We start from the raw sequence: 21,561 nt of genomic DNA on the forward strand, positions 1-21,561 counted from the left end.
TTTAAAATACAACTCTTTAAAGGAAGAAATTTCCACGATCAGAGCTGATCTGGCAACCATAAATAGCTGTCTGACATCCATAAACTTTGCACTTGAATCCACAGCACAAAGAATTGACCATATGGAAGCCAGAATTTCTCTCTTGGAAGATGATGCAGCCAATAAGAACCAGAAAATTACCACACTCCAAGAAATGGTAAAGCTCCAGGGAAGACTAATCCAGGAGCTAGTGGACAAAGACAAGAGTTATAATCTGTGCATAACTGGAATAGAAGAAGCAGCCAAATACCAGAGCAGAGGGCTTCAAAATATTCTCACTAAAGTGACGGCAGAAAACTTCCCCAATCTCACAAGAAACCCACATCCAGGTAACTGAAGCCTATAGGACACCTGGCAGACCAGATCCTAGAAAAGCCATGCCAAGGCACATAATACTCAAGACTTCAGATCCCAAGAATAAAGAGCAAATTGTGAATTCAGCCAAAGCGAAGAAAAATTTATTACAGTAGGAAGAGGATCCAAATAACAGCAGACCTCTTCACACAAACCTACCACACGTGAAGAGAATGGAAGAACACCATCCAAGTCCTACAAGCCAACAATTGCCAACCTAAAATAAAATATCCAGCAAAGCTGGAGTTCATATTCAAGGTGAAAACCAGATCTTTCCATAGCAAAGAGGATCTAAAGGAGCATGTGAATAAAAAAACAGCCATACAGTGAATTCTAAGAGGGGACTCCCACCCAACAGAAACTGTACAGGACACACAGACAGAAACAGAAAGAAACTACAATAGCCAGAACCCAACAGAAAGAGCAGCTCACTAAAGACAAGAGAAAAAAAGAGGAAAAACAGCCCAACAAGAAAATGGAAAGAGAAAAAACACTCTTATCCTTGATCTCTTTGAATATAAATGGTATAAACTCTCCAATAAAGAGGAGCAGACTGGCAGAATGGATCTGCAAACAAAAAGTTGCCATCTGTTGTCTACAAGAGACCCACCTTACAGCAAGGGATAAAAACAGGCTCTGAATGAAAGGATGGAGCAAGATCTTCCAAGCAAATGCACCTACCAAAACAGCATGAGTAGCCATCCTGATCTCAGACAAGCTGGACTTCTCATTAAAATCAACTCAAAAAGACAAAGAAGGTAACTACATTTTAATAAAAGGAAAAATCCAGAATCAAGACATCACGGTGATAAATTTATACTCACCAAACAAAAGAGGCCCTACATATGTCAAGCAAATTCTCACAGAACTACAGAACACAATAGACCCAAACACAATCATAGTGGGTAACTTTAATACCCCACTCTCTCCAAGAGACAGATCTATCAACCAGAGGATTAGCAGGGGAGCTGAGGATCTAAGAAATACTGTATCCTAAATGGATCTGACAGATTTATACAGAATCTTCCTCCCTACAGAGACCCAATACACCTTCTTCTCAGCAGCCCATGGATCATACTCCAAAATAGACCATGTCATAGCCCACGCAAAGACACTCAGCAAATACAAAAGTATTGATGTCATCCCATGTATTATATCTGACCATAGTGGATTAAAGGTAACCCTCAGTAACAATGGTTACCACAGAAGCTATACACATTCTTGGAGGCTAAACCCCACACTGTTATCCAACACTTGGGCCACAAATTAAAGATGAAATTATCGAATTCATAAGCCACAATGACAATGAAATACATCACAAAGAAACCTACAAGACACAGCTAAGGCAGTACTGAGGGGCAAGATCATTGCCCTCAGAGCTCACATTAAAAGAATGGAAACAGAGCAGGTGAATAACCTCACAATGAAACTAGAACAACAGGAGAAATAAGAAATGATCGAATCTAAAATGACTAGGAGAAGAGAGATCACAAAGATGAAAGAAGAGATAAATCTGATTGAAAATAGAAAGACCATTCAACAAATAAATAAGACTAAAAGCTGGTTCTTAGAGAAAATAAAATTGACAGACCCCTCACAAGACTTACAAAAAAAAAGAAGAGAAGAGACTCATATACATAAAATCAGGTACTCCACTGGAAAAATAACAAGTACACACGATATTCAAACAATCATAAGGAACTATTTCCAGAACCTCTACTCACTAAAAAACAATAATTTTACAGAAATAGATCAATTCTTAGAGAAACATAAACTGCCCAAACTGAACCATGAAGAAATAAAAAACTAAATAAACCAATAACTTACAGCGAGATACAGGGGGTAATCAAGAACCTCCCAACAAAGAAAAGCCCAGGCCCACATGGATTCACCAACAAATTCTATAAAACCTTTAGTGAGGAGTAAATACCAATACTCATCAAACTCTTCTGCGAAATAGAAATAGAGGGAGAAATCCCAAACTCATTCTATGAAGCTAATATCATACTCATCCCCAAACCAGGCAAAGACCCAACAAAAAAGAGAACTACAGACCAATATTACTAATGAACACAGATGCAAAGCTCCTCAATAAAATATTAGCTAACAGGATCCAGAAACTGATCAAGAAAATTATACGTCATTACCAAATAGGCTTCATCCCAATGTCACAAGGATGATTCAACATCCGCAAATCTGTTAATGTAATTCACCACATAAACAGAACTAAAATCAAGAATCACATTGTTATCTCAGTCGATGCCCAAAAAGCCTTGGACAAAATACAACATCCATACTTATTAAAGGCTTTGGAGAGAATAGGAATAGGTGGAACATTCCTCAAAACAATAAAAGCCATATACAACAGGCCAACTGCTAACATCATATTAAATGGAGAGAAACTTAAATCATTCCCCCTAAACTCAGGAACAAGACAAGGATGCCCACTCTCCACACGTCTTTTCAACATAGTGCTGGAATCCCTAGCCATAGCAATAAGGCAAGAGGAGGACATCAAAGGGATCCCCATTGGCAAAGAAGAAATCAAGTTATCCCTATTCACAGACCACATGATCTCATATCTGAAGGACCCAAAAAACTCAGTCCCCAAACTCCTACACCTAATAAACCATTTTGGCAAAGTAGCAGGATACAAAATCAATCCACAAAAGTCAGCAGCTTTTCTGTACACCAGCAATAGACAAACAGAAAAGGGAATTATGGAAACAAATCCATTTACAGTAGCCAAAAAAAGAAGAAAGTACCTAGGGATCAACTTAACCAAGGACGTGATGGACCTATTTAATGAAAACTATAAAAATCTAATAAGGGAAATCAAAGAAGACACAAGGAGATGGAAAGACCTTCCATGCTCATGGGTAGGTAGAATCAATATAGTGAAAATGGCCATATCGCCCAAATTGTTATACAAATTCAATGCAATTCCTATCAAAATCCTAGTCACATTCTTCACTGAAATAGAGAAAGCAATGCATAAATTCATATGGAACAGCAAAAGACCTAGAAGAGCCAAAGCAATTCTAGGCAAAAAAAGCAATGCAGGAGGTATCACAATACCAGACTTCAAGCTCTACTACAGGGCCATCATAACAAAAACAGCCTGGTATTGGTATAAAAACAGACTGGAAGACCAATGGATTAGAATTGAAGATCCAGAAATAAAATCGCACTCTTACAGTCAGCTGATATTCGCCAAAGGAGCTAAAGACATACAATGGAATAAACATAGCCTCTTCAGCTATTGGTGCTGGGAGAACTGGGAAGCCACACGCAGAAAACTCAAAGTAGACCCAACCTATCACCATGCACCAAGATCAACTCAAAATGGATCAAGGACCTCAATATCAGACCTGAATCCTTGAAACTACTGAAGGACAGAGTAGGAAAGATGCTAGAACTTATAGGCACAGGAAGGAACCTCCTGAATATAATTCCAGGGGCACAACAAATAGGGGAGAAACTCGACAAATGGGACTGCTACAAAATAAAAACTTTCTGCACAACTAAGGACATAGCCACCAAAATAGAAAGACAGCCAATGGGAAAGGATCTTTACCAGCACAGCAACAGACAAAGGCCTAATACCTGTCATCTACAGAGAACTCAAAAAAGTAATCCCCTCCAAGCCCAGTAAACCAATTAGGAAATGGGCAAAGGAGCTAAAGAGAGATTTCACAAGAGAAGAGATAAAAATGGTAAAGAAACATATGAAGAAATGTTCAACATCCCTGGTAGGAAAGGAAATGCAAATAAAAACAACCCTGAGATACCACCTCACTCCAGTTAGAATGGCCTATACACGGAACTCAGGCAACAACAAATGCTGGAGGGGGTGTGGGGAAAGAGGAACCCTTCTCCATTTTTGTTGGGAGTGCAAATTACTACAACCACTTTGAAGAACAGTATGGAGGTTTCTCAAAACGCTCAATATAGACCTACCCTATGACCCAGCCATTCCACTCCTAGGCATCTATCCTGAACAGCAGGTCCCAAGATATCAAAAAGACATTTGCACTTTCATGTTTATCGCTGCACAATTCACAATAGCCAAAAGATGGAAACAAATGCTCCTCCACAGATGAATGGATCCAAAAAATATGGTACCTATACACAATGGAATACTACATAGCGATTAGGAATGGTGAAATATTGTTATTTGCAGGGAAATGGTCAGAACTTGAACAAATAATGTTGAGCAAGACAAGCCTAGAACACAGAAAACAAAGGGGCATGATTTCCCTGATATATGACTGTTAAGAAGGGGTGACAGGGGGCTGGGAATATGGCCTAGTGGCAAGAGCGTTTGCCTTCTACACATGAAACTCTCGGTTTGATTCCCCAGCACCACATATATGGAAAACGGCCAGAAGGGGTGCTGTGGCTCAGGTGGCAGAGTGTTAGCCTTGAGCCGGAAGAAGCCAGGGATGGTGCTCAGGCCCTGAGTCCAAGGCCCAGGACTGGCCAAAAAAAAAAAAAAAAAAAAAAAAAAAGAACGGGTGACAGGAAGACAGTAGAGACCAGGTCTGTGAAACAAAAAACCTCTTGTCAAATGGTATTTCCCACAGGTTTGGGTCAGTGACCCTACATTATGTAACCTAAACAAAACTACTACTCAACATGTAAAGGTCAAAAATTGACCTCTCAGTGGATCACAATAGCTCAAAAGCTTTGTATGTACGTTCATATAAGACTATTGTCAACATATTGCCTATTATAGACATTACATTTAAAGACCTAGGCGAGTTTTCTTTGGCGTAGGCCACGTGGCTTCTGTATATGTTCTTGGTACATTGTGTATTGTATATATGTCTACCTGACCTAGGGAAGGGAAAGAAAAACACGGTGTAAGATAACACAAGAAATGTACATACTGCCCTACTATGTAACTGTACCCCTTTTGCACAACACTTGTCAAAAAATTTTGTTTAATAAATAAATTTAAAAAAAAAACAAAGAACAATTTTAATTTTGACTCTTGTACTTACCAAAGAAGCAAACAAAGGGATTCTTAAATGGTGTCCAAATTCCAAATTCAGCATCATAGACATGGAATCCCAGAGTCCAGTTATGTAAAAGTTCAGAGTTTTTGTTGATCACTTCAATAGCAAAAGCCAAGGCCAAACTAACTAACTGGTATTTCTTGAAGTTAAATCTGCATAAGAAGCACAGAAATTCAATAGGAATATTTCAAGGCTTATGACTTTGATGGATTGGAAGTTTGCTTCTCTGCCAATCACTATGATAAAACGTCACTCCCAATTGGGATGGAAAGTGAATGTGGTTTCTTGTGATTGTATATAGTATTAGATAAGAGGGTGAAGGGATTTTGTCCTGAATGAGATTCACTAACCTAGTTTAATTAATCAGAGAGAGAGAGAGACAGAGAGAGAGAGAGAGCACATGTCTTACCCCACGACCACTGCATCACACCTATTTCATTAAAGACAGATTAGATTTTCATGAGACCCCAGATATTCTGCTGCCTTTATCTTGGGGGAACCTATCTCCACTTGGGTGAAAAAATCTTGTGTTTCAGTCATCCATGTGCTAAAAAGGCATCCCAGATAACTAACAAATCTTCCATTTTAGAGCATCTTTGAGAAGCAAAGTGTCATTTGAGGAAATTTCTATTGTAATCTCGCTCACAGATGATTCACAGGTAACAGTTCTTCCTGCAGTATCAATCAGAATAAAAGCTTAAATATTGGGTAAGAAAATTGTGGGAGAATAATTTCTCTGACTAAGCCTCAGCACAGAAATTCTGATGCCTTATTAGCAAACTAATAGGCCTATGGGGAAACATCTCCATTAAGAGTCTCCTGTGTTTATTGGCCTATGGAAGCCACTTTGTCATGAGACTCTCCCCACCTGTATAGAGCCTCCCTAGGGAGACTTGTTTGCCCAGCAGCTCCAGCGAAAGCTTTTTACAGTAAATAGAGAAGTCATTGGTCTAAGATAATTAGTCTTGAGGAAATAGTAGTAAGGTGATAGAGTTCTGCCTTGACTGGTTTGATCCTTTATTGTGGTAGCAACACCCTTCATAGTAGCAACACCTTTCATAATAGCTACATCCCTTGCAGTAGCGACATTCGCAACTTTTGTATTGAAATGGATATCTTTCTGTATTAATTTTACTCTTCAAGTTGTGAATGGATTTCTATCCCTATATAAACCCTGGCCCTCCTAAAATAAAGTGTGCATTGATTGGGCCAATCGCCACTGCATCCCCTGTGTCCCAACTACGGTTGCAGTTACCTGGGTCCAACAACTGGCATCCGGATCCAGGGACCTGATATTTGATCCATAGGAGATTGTTGATACTAAAACAAAGGATTAAACCAATCAAAGCAGAACTCTATCTATCACCTAGCTACTATTTCTTCAAATAATTATATTTGACCATGACTTCGCTATTTACTGTGAAGAGACTTCCCTATTTACTGAGAAAAGCTTTTGCTAAAGCAGCTGGGCAAGCAAGTCTCCCCAGGGAGGCTCTACACCAGGGAAAAATCTCATGACAAAGGTGTCTTCCTTTGGCCATCAAACACAGGAGACCATTAATGGAGATTTTTTCCCCATAGGCTTATTAGTTTGCTAATAAGGCATCAGAACTTCTGTACTGAGGCTGTTTCCCACCAGTCAGAGCAGTTATTCTCCCACAACAAGTATAAAACATTAAGTTGTTTTAGATATTGATTTAGGATTGTAAAAAAGAAGACTTTCTTTATTATCTCATACTCTCAGGCCAATACATCATGAAAAAATATCCTCAACATGATAACCACAATAAGTCAAGGAGATTGTCAAATTTGAGTCTGACATTTGCATTCTGAACTTTCTCCTTCACAAAGGTAAGTTTTACTACACACGCTAACAGAGATCCAGATACTTTTTCATGATGTACTTACTGCCTTGAGAATATGTGGTAATAGAGGAAATTCTTCTCTGTCACAAGCATAAATGAATATCAAAACCTAGTCTAAGGATTTTACTTGTCAAAATGTTTTAGATCCAAAATTATGTAGGACCTTGATTGTTAACATAAAAGGGGCCAAAGGAGGCTAAGCATAGTAGTAGTGGGCAAAGGCTCTCTAAGTATGGACAGATGACCATATGAAATAATATTCTATGAAATGAATTCCAAGAAAAGAAACAAGAGAAATTCTTTAGTTGTCATTGTTGAAATTTTTGTATTATTTTCTTTTGTATTGTTTGTTTCTTTGTATTTGGGGTGGTAAGGGAGGACACATAAAAGATGTAACAGGATGAACAAATACAACAGTGATACTCCCCAGACACTATGGAGAAAATGAATGGATATCTTATTGGTGGGAACTGGAGGGAAAGATTGGGAGAGAGTGATGTAAGGAGCAAATGGTTCAAAAGAATTGTACTGTTTCATGTAACTGTAACCCCTCTGATCTACATTCTATGCATATACTTCAATGGCCCTGGAGAGCAGAGCTATTCAGGGCAGTGAACATACTATGTACCAGGCTACAGTGTTTGATGCACATTGTTGTACACTTGCCATAATCAGAAAATATGCATCTGATTATAAGTGAAGAACTGAACAGCATATATATTTTAAAATACCAGGAGGGAAAAAAACTTGTTAATGAGGTTTTACTCATCTATTATGCTTGTATATTCATTTTATTTTATCACTTATGTTTTCTTAGTAGCATATGTGAGCTGTATAGTAAAAATATTTAGATATCATATATGCATACACACAATGGATCTTACTCTCACAAGGTAGTGACATTGTTTAGTACCATACATTATTTATTTATAATTTCTTCAGGAACTTACATATAGGTTTCTGTAGTGAATGGATAAAATTGCATTCCCATCAATAGTGTGTAAGTGTTCCCTAACCTTCCTTCTGCCCAACACTTGTTATTAGTATTCTTGATGATAGGCAATGTAACTGGAATGAGGAAAAAATTGATGTCATTTGGCTTTGCATATCCTTTATGCCAAGGATGTTGAGTATCTCTTTGTGTATTTTTTATCTATTTATTCTTTATATTTTGAGAAGTGTGATTAACTTTTTTGCCAGTTTGTTAATTGACTTGTTGATTCCTTAACAGTTTACTTTTCTAAGCTTCCTGTGTATTATGGCTATCACTTGCCAGATGTTTCATTGGCTAATTGTGTAGACCCCCGTTCATTCTAGTGACTGTATACTTTGTTGTACCAAATATTTTTAGTTTGATGTAATACTATTTGCCAATTATGCTCTTATTTACTGAGCTATTTAAGTGTTTAGTTAGGAGCTTGCTGTCTATACAAAATGTTTCATTGTGTTTTGTTATTAGTACTGTAGTGATTTATCTTAAGCTTTAGGGCTTTAATTTCTAGGAGCTAAAAAAAGAAGAATCATTCACAATTATGGAGAATACTGGAAAATTTGGCCAGAGTGTCCAGGAGAAGATGGCTGGAATGGTGGTCATAGAGAGAGAAGCACTGTGAATGGAAATATTTAATCACCACCTGCACTGCCCTCATGTGTACATATTGGTCCATTTGGAGCCAGAGAGATCGTGCCTGGCTCATAGACTAGAAGTCTTCCTTCAGCCAGCAGTTGTTTGCAGGACTCAGATATGTAGTTTATAAGGGGAAGCATTTATGCATTTCATATTTTTAAGAATAAACAGTATATAGTATATTAAATACGACTAGCGTGTACAAATGGTGCACATACATTAATAGAAAACAGTGCATTTCAGATCACAATGAGACATACAGAAAAGATTTTACCTATTATTTGAGTAACAGATGTAGCATCGCTATCTCCCGTGAATCATTGTATGTATAGATGTCATTCTTGATGCTATTAGGGTGTCACAGAGCAAAACATTGGTATTGTTACCTGGGCACAGGTGAGCCTTTTACAAGGTGTTCTAGAACTAGACTTCAATTGTTGGAATTGGTGTCTTCTTCAAAATATTCAGCCAACTATTCCTGTACATCTGTCAGAAGTTTGCAAGCAAATGGGATGCTCAAAGAATCACTCTCTTTGACTATTGCCAGTGTCCTGTGCTATGAGCCAAGGATAGGGGGGCTTAGGCTGTCAGTGGGGAGTGTGCTGCCCATGGCTGTGGGATCTTCTCTGTGCCTCTATTTACTTGTGAAGGCAACATCTCTGGATCTAGCTTCAGTAATTACATGAGCTACCATGCCCAGCTCTAATGACCCCCTCTTCTTTTATTGGCTTTACCATAACTGTGCTTGGGAATTTGGTTTGAGGAGATGCCTGCACACTGGCCTGTATTGTGGCTTCAGTGTATTGCAAGGGCATACATACATGCATGCCTAATCTCAGGGCTGACAAGTTTTTATAGTGGTCCAACAAACAGGACTTATTTGGATATAAAAATTTTTCACCAATAATGGAAAATTTGAACACACAGGTATGCTTAGCTCAACAATAGATGTGTTCAATGCCATCTTTATGGTTCCATTTTATGATTCATGGTGGCTCATGCCTGCAATTCCAGCTATTCAGAAGGCTGAGATTTGAGGATCATGGTTCAAATTCAGCCTAAACCATAGAGTTCATGAGGCTCTTATTTCCAAGAATTACTCAGAAAAAGCTGGAAGTGACATTGAGGCTCAAGTGTCAGAGATGTAGCCTTGAGCACAGAGAGGCTCACGGAAAATGCCCAGGACCTGAGCTCAAGCCCCAGGATTGGCAAAAAAAAGTTGTCAGGGAAAGGGATCCTAAAACATAATTTGTGCCTGACTTTGGGACAGTGCAGTGTTAAAAGTCAATGTCATGTCTTCCAGCCAGTCTGGAGGACAGAGAAAGACAAGGTCAGAGTAGGAAAGGGGAAAGTGACAAGATGAACACGAGGTGTGGAAATAGCTAACTGAGCCCATCCCAGTGGCATAAATCAAGAGAAGTCCAAAATGGATTGATAGCTGGAGGCTGGAGGCTCTTGCCTATAATCTTTTGTAATCCTAGCTACTCAGGAGGTTGAGGTCTGAGGATTCAGGTTCAAACCAAGCCCTGACAGGAAAGACTATGAGACTCTTATCTCTATTGAATTATAAGGAAATCAGCAGTGACTCCGTAGCTTAAGCAGTAGAGTTCGAGCCCTGAGTAAAAGAGATCTGGGACAGAACCTGAGTTCAAGCCTAATGCCCACCATCATCACCACTACCAAAAGTGGATTCACAATATGTCTACTAAAATGTGGGATTTACAAAGGCATTCAACAAAGCCTCAGCGCACTCTCTCCAAGCAACACTCCCCAAACACAAATAGATTGGCTGGGACTACATTGATGCCACTTTTTAGTGAGCCTGTTCATTTTTGGGGTAAGAAATGCATCCCTCACAATGGAATTTTCACTATGATCTCCTCCATTTTGGGCTTGACAGTCTCCATCCTAGGCCCTCAGCATGTATCTTTTGCCCCCTGGTGTATTAGTGGAATGTCCTCCACCCAGACTTGAACTCTGCCCTGCCCTTCATGAACAAAAGAGAACTCTCCCATGGCTCCTTCTCTGGGATCCCTCTCCTTACTACCCTTCACCAAGACCTGAACTCTGCCCTTCCTACCTGCTATCTTTTGTGTTCAGCTGCTCAAGCAGAGTACTTCCTGACTACAGTCCCTTGACTGTATATAAACACCCCTTAACAGGTGCCATTTATCCCCCTCTCCCATGAGAGAATTGCCCTTGTCAGCCCTGTTGGCAATTAAAGTCCCTTTGTTTTATGTGACTGTGTCCCTGTGGTCTTCTGGGATAGTTACTTTCCTTTTATTGGTGCTGTGACTTGGATATAGGCTTCCCATTGGTTTTGTTCTTCCCTTCAGGGAAAGTGAGCTGCCCTGGGTGCTAGCTTTGGCCCCAGGCCCAACCAGAATACTACCAAGTTGATTTTTTTCTGACTGAATGCTTTTCCTTCATCTACGAGAAGCTGTTTTTCCCTTGTTACCCAAGTGAGTGAACATTTCCCTTTGTTGGAGGATTGGAGTAATTTACTTTTTTTTTTTTTTTTTTTTTTTTTGCCAGTCCTGGGCCTTGGACTCAGGGCCTGAGCACTGTCCCTGGCTTCTTTTTGCTCAAGGCTAGCACTCTGCCACTTGAGCCACAGCGCCGCTTCTGGCCGTTTTCTGTATATGTGGTGCTGGGGAATCGAACCTAGGGCCTCGTGTATCCGAGGCAGGCACTCTTGCCACTAGGCTATATCCCCAGCCCGTAATTTACTTTTTGCATACTACTTTACAGGGAGAAGAATCTTGATGCCAAGTCCAGAGTTCTTAACTTCCAGCCTGGACCACTGGGCCAGATTGACTATGGGACTTAGCAGATGGATGGTGATGTCCCCTCTTCCTTCTTGGTCCCTCCATATTAGTTGACTAGAGAGTCTCTGGGGATGCCTATGGTATGTCATTTTTGTTGTATGCACATGCTATGTATCCTGTGCTTACTAAGTTCTGGGGACAGAACTATTTAGCTAAGACCCTCATAGTCAAAGGGCGGTGGTAAATCTTACAGGCCCTAACAAACCAACCCTGTTATTTGCCTTTTTTCCATAGTGACATTTTGTCACTCTTTTCTACTCATTCCATGCTGTCCTGTTCTACTGCTGGACAGAGAAGCTGAAACTAAGTTTGGTGCCTCCATCACTTTGTGTCCCATCCAACTGTTGGAGTATAACATCAGTATGGCCTCCTCAATGTTTTCTTTATTGATGGCTTTAATAGACCCAACTGGTAACTCCTTGGTTTTCCCTTGCCACGCTCTGAAGTTGCCCCTCATTGTGGGACACCCACAACCATTGCTTAACATCATGTCTCATTCATATCTCCCTGGCAGACTACCAACACTTCCTCTGTCACTGCAGCCTTTTAGGACTACAGCCAGTTTTTCAAGATCTACTAAGAGAAGGTTGGTTATGCCCTACTAACTCCATTTAAAATACTTTTATCTAAATGGTGGTCAAGCCTACTGGCTCAATTCATCTGGTGTAGGACCTTCACCTTATTAATGTGGCTGTCATTCCCCTACATCCTATCATGCTAAATCCTTATATGTTGCTTTCCACAATTCCTGTAACAGCTTCAAACTCAGTGCTGGACTTAGAAGATGTGTTTTTCATTATTCTTTTTCTGATTCATCCCAGGACCTCTTTGCCTTTATGCAGATTGACCTTATTACCCAACCCTCAACACAGCTCACTTGGACTTTGCTGCTACAGGGCTTCTGGAACAAACCCCACCTACTTGTCGAGGCCTAGGCATGGGACTTATAGAACTTAAATTTAAAACCACCCACCCTTTTCAAATATGTGGACAATATTCTCCTTTGAAGTCCCACCAAGCTGTTGTGCCACCTATATGGGGACTTCTTAATTTTCTTTACTTGGGGGATACTGAGTCTTGCCCATTAAGGTGCAGGACATCCACTTAATTGCTAATTACCCTGCAGCCTCTACTAACTCTGAGCTTCTCCCCAAATCAGTTTGACCAGTTACCTCAGGTCCTGGATACTCATTTACTCCTTCGTGGCCCTCCACTTGCATGAGATGGCTATAGGGTCACCTAAAGAATTGACCTCTTCTCCCCTCCTACTTTTGTGTTTCCCTTTAAGAGACTACAGCAGGCCTTGTTACAGCACCCTGCCCTCAGACTGATGGATGTTTCGTGTCTTCTTGTATGTAGCTGACAATCAAGGTTTTGCATTGGGTCAACAAATCAAACCTTCATTTGCACCCAGTGCTTACTTGTCAAAATGCTTAGACCTTCTCAATAGGGGATGGGCTTCTTGCCTCTGGACCCTACCTGCTTCCTCAGTTTTAATACAGGAGTCAAAAAGTTAACCTGTGCTGCCTCTTTCCTATCATCACCTTTCTGAATTATTAGCCCACAAGGGGCTATATGCAACACCTCCCTCTTTCCTTGTCTTCCTTCAGGTGTCATTAATAGGTGACCCCATTTTAATCTCGCAGCCTTGCCCTCCTCTAAACCCATTGAGTTTATTTACCTGTCTCAGATATGGAACCCCACCTACACACTCCTATGTAGAGGCTCTGAAGCCCTTGCCTCACCCAGCCCACATTTGTGAGGGACCATTAAAGGACTCTCATTTTACTTGGCTTACTGATAGCAGCTGCTTCCTCTGGAAAGGTTCATGGGTGGGTAGATATGCTATTGTGTCCTTCTCTTTCTCATGCAGCCATTTGGAAAGAAAGAAGCCTTTTGACTACTTACGGAACTCAGTTATAATCAGTCCCCATATTACCAAACTTTTGAAAGGCTTTCTCCCCTCAGCCACTGACATAGTTCACTGCATGTCCCATAGGTCAGATGACTCCTTTATTAAAGAAAGAATATGTCCCAGGCATCCCAGAGGACAATGTGGGGACAGTCATGGACAGGAGAAGAAGGTTTGTAAGGAGGTTTATTAGTGGGGCCATATCTCCCAAAGTAGAAAGAGCAACATGGCTGCTCGTGTCTGCACCTTATCCAGGTGGTAGCTTACTTATATTGCTCTGGGGCTAAAGGGAAAGTAGGTAGGTCTGAATGGTGAGTGGGAGTGGCCCATTTTATCTCTACGACAGGGAGTTTAGGGATGGGTGGATCTAGGGGCTAATGGGAGGACTTGAGGACCTGAAGTGGGGAAATGATAACAGTCCCCATTTGTTGTTTATTAATAACTAGTAAGGGGTACCAGGTCAGGGGTATGGGAAGAGGTTGTTTCTTCTGGAGCTACTTCCTGCTGTAAAAGGGTAAAGTAATCAGGGTCCCTGATTTGTCATTTGGCCAGGTACCATCCAAGACATATTTGCTTGACAGTTTGGTTGGTAAAGTTCCTCATCATTTCCATGAGAATAGTTGTCAGAGACAGTGGGTGTCATGGTCTCTTCTGGCTACCTCCTCCAGCTTGGGCTCATCAGTGAGTCACTGGGGCTGGGGTATATAGGATCCAGACCTGCACTGAGCAGAGCAGTATAAGTGAAGCCTCCAGTTGCCTGTAGTAACAGGATGGCCTTGAACTGCAAGTTCCCAGGTGGTGTTCTGGATGAGGTATGTTATCCTGTTAAAAGAGACTTTTGAAAAAGTCAGGAAAAAGGCTGACAAGTTCACAGGACTAGTTAACATGAATGACATGGGAGAACACACCCTCGACACAAGCCAGAAACATTCCATTTGGAGCATAAACTTAATTATGGCACATTACAAGGAAGGAGGGATAACTGGACTGGGGGCCAGAAGGGAGCCTTTAGGGGTATGTTTTGGGCAACTGGGTAGTGGACTGTTTGGGTGTAACCAATATATATACAATAGCAATAGCTAATTATACAAAAGCTAACATACATACATACATACATACATACATACATACATACATACATACATATACATATATATGTATATATATATAAATATATATACATAGCAAGTAACAAAGGCAAGAATGCAAGTTTCTGTCCAGTTGGAAAGAGGACAGATATGGACATTAGGTGGGCAAGCAACTATTCCTCTTGACCTCCTGGCCCTGATTAACTTTGAAAGGGCAAGTTTAAAGTGACTGCATTTAGGGTATGACTTCATCTCCTCTTACCCTTCTCCCTGATTCCTTGTTGTCAGGACTGACCTCGTCCTGAAGATATAGGTGCTCATTTCTTGGATAGCCTGTCCCAGTTTGCATTCAATGGGTTTGAACTCAAAGCCTGGGCACTGTCCCTGAGCACTTCTGCTCGAGGCTAGCACTCTACCACTTAAGCCAGAGTGCCACTTTCAGCCTTTGGCTGGTTACTATGAGTCTCTTGAGCCATGCTTCCAGTCTGGTTCTTTTCTGGTTAGTTGGGAGATGGAGTTTTAGAGGGATTGTTCTGCCCGGACTGGCTTTGAAATGAAATCAAAAGAGTCTTGGCCACAAAAGCCCTTTTTATTTCCAATTATGCAACAAGGAGACCAATAGGAGTAGAGCTTACTGTAACTTGTGGAGAATTGAACAACAAATACTTGCAAGAGTTCTGCAATGACAAAACTCAGTAGATGTGATAGTTTTCAAACAACAACTATTTAGCACTTTAGAGTTCCTTAAGTTGTTTTCTGTGATCTGAATTAACTCTCAGAAAACCTTTGAACTCAAAAACCTTTTCTTAATTCAAGAATTATAAGCACTAGCATTATGCCAACAATCCAAACTTGGAACTTTTTTTTTTTTTTTGCTATTTACCAAAATGCATCTAATTGCAAAACAGCATAAAAACCAAATCATCTTTTCTTTGCCTATATACCCTTTGCTGTCTAACTTGTGGGTATTGACATTACCGGAAGGTGGAAGAGAGCACAAATGAACAATAATCAAGAGGGCAATGGGTCAGGACAATGTGAAAGTCTCAGCTTCAGTGGATCTGAAGTGGCGTGTCTTCCATCCTGAATCAGCAGGCTTAGTTAGTCATGTGATGGAGTCAGGCAGGAGAGATAGTTGGATCTGGGTGAGGCTGCACTAGCATTTCTCAGCATACCTTGGATGGATTATCTTATCTCCTGCAGGTCTGCCTGCAAATATCTACACAGACTGGTTAAAGACATTTGAAATCTCCCTGTATCCCCTGGTTGCTTACCCTGAGTACACTGGCTTTTGCAGGTTGGTGTGCTACTGGTTTAAGCAGGGTGACAACTTAAAAACAATATTTAAAAAAACTTGGGCCTGTAATCATCTCTTGCAAGTGCAGTCTAAAATTCTCAGTTGGTTCCTCATATTCAAACCTTTTCCCAGTCACAAAATCCAAACAGACCAAAGGCCAACCAAATATGCTCTCTGTAGCATCCAAGACACTTTCTGACACATGGAGGAGGAAGACACCAATGCTACTCCAATGCAAACCTGTGGCCACCAAACAGAACTCTGATGCTTTTAATCTTGGAGTAAGCGTCACAGACATGTGTTTCAGCTGCAACTCTGCCATGTCAGGACTACTATAAACCCAACTCTAATCTTAGAAGTACACAGAGTTCTGAGAAGTTTCCCACTAGGGTGGCGACAGAGCTGGTTACTGTGTTAGTGGGTGCCTTGGCGTCAGCCACAGGAACTTAGCGATGGTGGCAGCTGCAGCAGGACCTGCAACAGCCCAACAGTTTTTCTCGAGCTTCTTGGATGCTCAGATCGATGAGGACCCCCAGGAAGCCTTGGAGGAGCTGACGAAGGCTTTGGAAGACAATCCAGATGATGCACAATATTATTGCCAGAGAGCTTATTGTCACATTCTTCTTGGAAAATACTGTGATGGCATTGCTGATGCAAAGAAGTCTCTTGAACTCAACTCAAGTAATGCCACTGTTATACTGAGAAAAGGAATATGTGAACACCATGAAAAAAACTATGCTGCTGCTCTAGAAAGTGTTTTTTTTTTTTTTGGCCAGTCCTGGGGCTTGGGACTCTGGGCCTGAGCACTGTCCCTGGCTTCTTTTTGCTCAAGGCTAGCACTCTGCCACTTGAGCCACAGCGCCACTTCTGGCCATTTTCTGTATATGTGGTGCTGGGGAATCGAACCCAGGGCCTCATGTATATGAGGCAGGCACTCTTGCCACTAGGCCATATCCCCAGCCCCTGCTCTAGAAAGTTTTACAGAAGGACAGAAATTAAGTACAGATGCAGATTTCAGTGTCTGGATTAAAAGGTATCAGGAACCTCGGAATGGAACAGAATTTGAGGTGAATCAGTCTGCATCCCAGCAGACTCAGTCAAAACTCAAATATGTTGGTATCAGATAGAATCTCAAGTAATCATTATACTGATGATCAAGAATGCTCAGAAGAATGATGTAAATGTGGAATTTCCTGGAAAAGAGTTGTCTGCTTTGGTAAAACTTTCTTCTGGAGAGGATTATAATTTGAAACTGAGACTGCTTTATCCTATAATACCCGAACAGAGCACATTTAATTTACTTTCAACAAAGGTTGAAATTACAATGAAAAAGTCAGAGGCTGTGAGATGGGAAAAGCTAGAGGGGCAAGGAGATGCACCTTCACCAAAACAGTTTATAGCAGATGTAAAGAACCTATATCCATCATCCTCTCATTATACAAGAAATGGGGATAAATTGGTTGATGAGATCAAAGAAGAAGCAAAGAAAGAGAAGTTGGAGGGTGATGCAGCTCTAAACAAATTATTTCAACAAATCTATTTAGATGGTTCTGATGAAGTGAAACGTGCCATGAACAAATCATTTATGGAGTCTGACCAGGCCAAATGATGAATCAGGGACCCCTGACTACTTTGCCCCTTTACAGCAGGAAGTAGCTCCAGAAGAAACAACTTCTGCCCATTCTCCCAGCCTGGTAACCTTCCTCTGTTATTAATAAACAACAAATGGGGGAATGTTAGCATTTCCCTAGCCTCAGGTCCTCAGCTCCTCCCACTAGCCCCCAGATCCATCCATACCTAATGAGCCACTCCTACTCATTACCTACTTCCCCTTTACCCCCAGAGAGGGAAGATGCCACCTGGATAAGGTGCAGACGCCATGTAGCTCCCTTTCCTGTAGGAACTATGGCCCCATTAATAAACCTCCTTATGAACCTTCTTCTCCTGTCTGTGATTATCTCCGCATGGTCCTCTGGGATGGCTGGGACCTATGCTTTCAGTCTGGTGGTATAGCTTTGAGTACCAACAGGTCAGATGTGGGTAAAAGGAAAGTTGAAATCAATCCCCATGATGATATGGAATGGAAAAAGTACTAAATAAATAAATTTGCTATCACTGTATTGCATATATTCATTAATACCCAGTATTGATACTGCCTTCTTGAACTTTGAACACTGAATATCTTTTTGAAAGATTATACCTCTTTGGGCTTTGGAAACTATTTTCCTTCAAGTGTTCTAATAGTCTAATGAAGAATGAAGATCCCATCTTTATTACTTCAGTCCTTAAGGATTTAAAACATGAACCTGAATGAAATATTGTTTGCTATTAGGTAGATTAGTTCTGTCTACTAGTTGTGGGAATGGAGAAATCTTTAATGACCTATCTTGGGTTATTGCCTTACTTTTGATCCAATATTCTGTTAATAACTTATTAGACCTGGCAACTTTGGTTGAGCATAAATTTTTCAACTTCAATGTTATGTTGAGTTTTCTTTTAAAAACGTCTTTTGAATGAGAAAAAAAAAGAAATACACACAGTCCTGAGTCTTTGAGAACTGAGTGACTTGAGGCAGGCAGAACCCGGGCAGGAGCAGTCTAGGCCTGTCAAAATCTTCACAGGAACACCACCAGTGTTTCCTAGATATGGCTAGGCTGGAGAGGCATGTGGAAACACACTTGGAGTTCATGATCAAAGGAAAGAGGCTGACACAATGGGAAAGGATAACAAAGTTTATTTCATGTCAAGCATTGAGATCACTAGCTGACCAGTCAGGGCCGTCTTCTTGGAGAGCCACCCCTCACTGGCCTCACAGGCTATTTTTAAAGGAAAAAGAGCTACAAACTGCAAAGCTGCCATTGTCAACAGCTGCCTTTTCGCATCATTGGCTCACACAAGGGAAATGCCAGTGTGGGTTTTCCTGATTGGCTATCTTCTCTTAGAGTTACCTATTTTGCCTTTGATATCAGGAACTGGCCAATTGACAGCAGGTGGTCACATAGCACTGATGCAGGGGGTTGAGCAAGTCACAAACAGGTTAAGCAAGTTATTTACAGAAGCAGAATTTTGTGGTCAGGCTGACCTAGTACCAACTTTATTTTAACAATTGCCATCATGTTTCCCATTACCACTAAGCAAGCATGAGTGGGCTAAAACAATCCAGTACTCAATCATAAGTAAACCAACCCAACAGTTACAGTGGCATTTCTAGTACTATTATGGTTATTTCTATAGTCTATGACTATGATCATTTTTTACTGTCCGTTACCATGGTTGCTACCAAGGTACAGAGGGGAACAAGGGTTCCCTATATTTTTAAATGTCAAACTACAAGAAACTAGTCTCACGGGTGGGGGTGCAGCTCTCTAGCATGGAGTGATCTGATCACCAAGGGTTAGAAGCTTTTATAATTTTAACACTAAAAGTTACTATATTTAGTCACTCAGGTTCTCAGGTTAGTCCTTACAGACACCAATGCTGAAGAAGGTGCAAAATGCACTGTATTTGTTTCCTGAACAGTCTCCCATTTAAGTGAGACAGAATAAGGAATCACCAGTAATGAAGCCTGGCAGTTTAGGAGCAGACCATGGAAGCAGCTTCCTGTAGCCATGGACCACCACAGCTGCTACACACACGTCAACCTGCATCCTGAGTCACTACTTACTGCATCATATAAAGCAAAATATTGATCCTGTGTCAGGAAAATCAAGGTCAGCATCCACATTTGCATGCTTTTTCCCAAATGACTCTGGTCCCTTGATCTTAAAGAGTTTATGAGAGCACAGGAGATAAAATGGAGAAGAAAATCTTAGCCTATTTTACCAAAGAGTTTCCAGGATCAGATGTACATTTGACTTTTAGCATAGATGGACATAAAGAATAACATGCTGGTTTTACATCAGTGTACTTGGATCATCTGCTGCATATTTGAACCTTTCAGAGATTTTCTTAGACACATTTGGTTGTACCCAAGCAAGATCAGTTTGGGTTTAGAGCTGTTTTTTTTTGGCTTCGAGTCAGGTGAGTGGAGTCAGGAGTGCCTCTATGTTGTTTACTGTGACTCCACCGACAGGCCTCAAGGATCAGTTTAACAAAAGTTAAAATAGTAGTCAAAAGCAAGTAATTTTGATACCATGCCAGTTTTTACATATTTTACACACAGTCAGACACTTGTGCACAAGCTTTGGGGTGGGGGGAGAGCTTAGACTTTTTTAATTGGACATGTAAGTTTTCTGGAATTCCAGTGGCAAAATAACATTGTTTTGCCCATATTTTACAACCATGTGGTCAGTTAGAAAACAATTTTTTTTCCAGAAAACATAAATTTTCACAGATATATAGTGAGGTAATGGAGAAGCCACATTTTGAGAAAGCAAGTTAGCTCCAATGGGGAGCTGAAGTGGGATGCTATGACCAGATAAGGTCCAGGAGACAGGAGACAGGTCACAAACAGAACAGAGACACATGGCATGGCATAATTGCGGCAGAGCTAGTCAGAGCCTTATAAGGGTGACAGCAAGACACCTTCACCCTTGAATATTTGAATCACAAGGCAGGAGTTACAGAGTTCAGGGGGCAAGGTTACAGGAGGCTTGAGTTTCCACATCCCCACCCTACCTCTAGGAATTCAGCATGCCCATTACCTGGGGGGTGGGGGTGGGATTCTACCTCCAAGAGTTACCTTGATGCCAACCAAGATGGCACTTGTTGAAACCAATTCTATTGTCCATCACGTGGTCAATGCTAGAGAAAACTTAGGATTTAGCCAACAACAAGCAGAACTTAACAGAATTTCCAAGCTTAACATCGATACCAAGAGTAGAAAACTTTTCCTTTGTGCTTTCATAGGCAAGTGTGGAAGAAACATTGGTACTACTTGTAGCAGCCCATCCTATATCACAGGCAGGCAGGCAGGCAGAGTTTAGAGAGGCATAAAGAGAAAGAGAGAGAGAATTCCATCTGCCTGAGCACTCACAGAAGTTATGTAAGTCCTGTATAATATCAGAGGTCCAGTGTCCCATAAAGAAGCCACATGGAGTTCCAAATTTGGGGCCAAATTGGATTGCATGAGGCTAAAGATTGGGCTCTAACTTGAGCACCTTTCCTGAAGCATTTTAGACTGTCCCCCACTCTTGATGAGTGACCAGCAAAACTGAAGTAGATCTACCTACCAGTTTCCCAGTGGGGCTCTTCAGCTGACTCTGAAATGGAGTCAACTGTGAGGGAAAAAAAGAGCAACTGGAGTTGTCACCCACAATTACTGATTCCCTTGACCTAGCTCAGTGGCTTATGGTCCCCTGGAATGGGGCTCAGAACTTGGTGTGAAGATTTTGTTCTGTGAGGCCCAGTGGCCTAATGGAAAATCGGATCTGAACCCACGGCTAACTGCAATGGTCAATCACCCTGGTTGGAGGTTCAAATCTATCATTATTGTGGTAGATGGAAATAGAGTGCTTGGTCAGGAGGAAGTTACCTCGGTGGTCTTTAGGTGAGCTTAGGACAGGGGAATAGGATGGGGAGGAAGCTTTGG

The 21,561-nt window shown here is 41.1% G+C and overlaps 1 protein-coding gene across 1 annotated transcript; it reads left to right on the top strand.

The window, feature by feature from the left end:
• Positions 1 to 16,483: 16,483 nt before the first annotated feature.
• LOC125341300 (protein SGT1 homolog) lies at positions 16,484 to 18,127 on the top strand. Its single transcript, XM_048333332.1, is given in 4 exon segments — positions 16,484 to 16,784; positions 16,992 to 17,141; positions 17,144 to 17,631; positions 18,032 to 18,127. Coding segments are annotated over 4 exon segments (1,035 nt in total).
• Positions 18,128 to 21,561: the final 3,434 nt, after the last annotated feature.

Source organism: Perognathus longimembris, chromosome 24 (genome assembly GCF_023159225.1).
Source record: "Perognathus longimembris pacificus isolate PPM17 chromosome 24, ASM2315922v1, whole genome shotgun sequence".
NCBI classification, from domain to species: domain Eukaryota; kingdom Metazoa; phylum Chordata; class Mammalia; order Rodentia; family Heteromyidae; genus Perognathus; species Perognathus longimembris.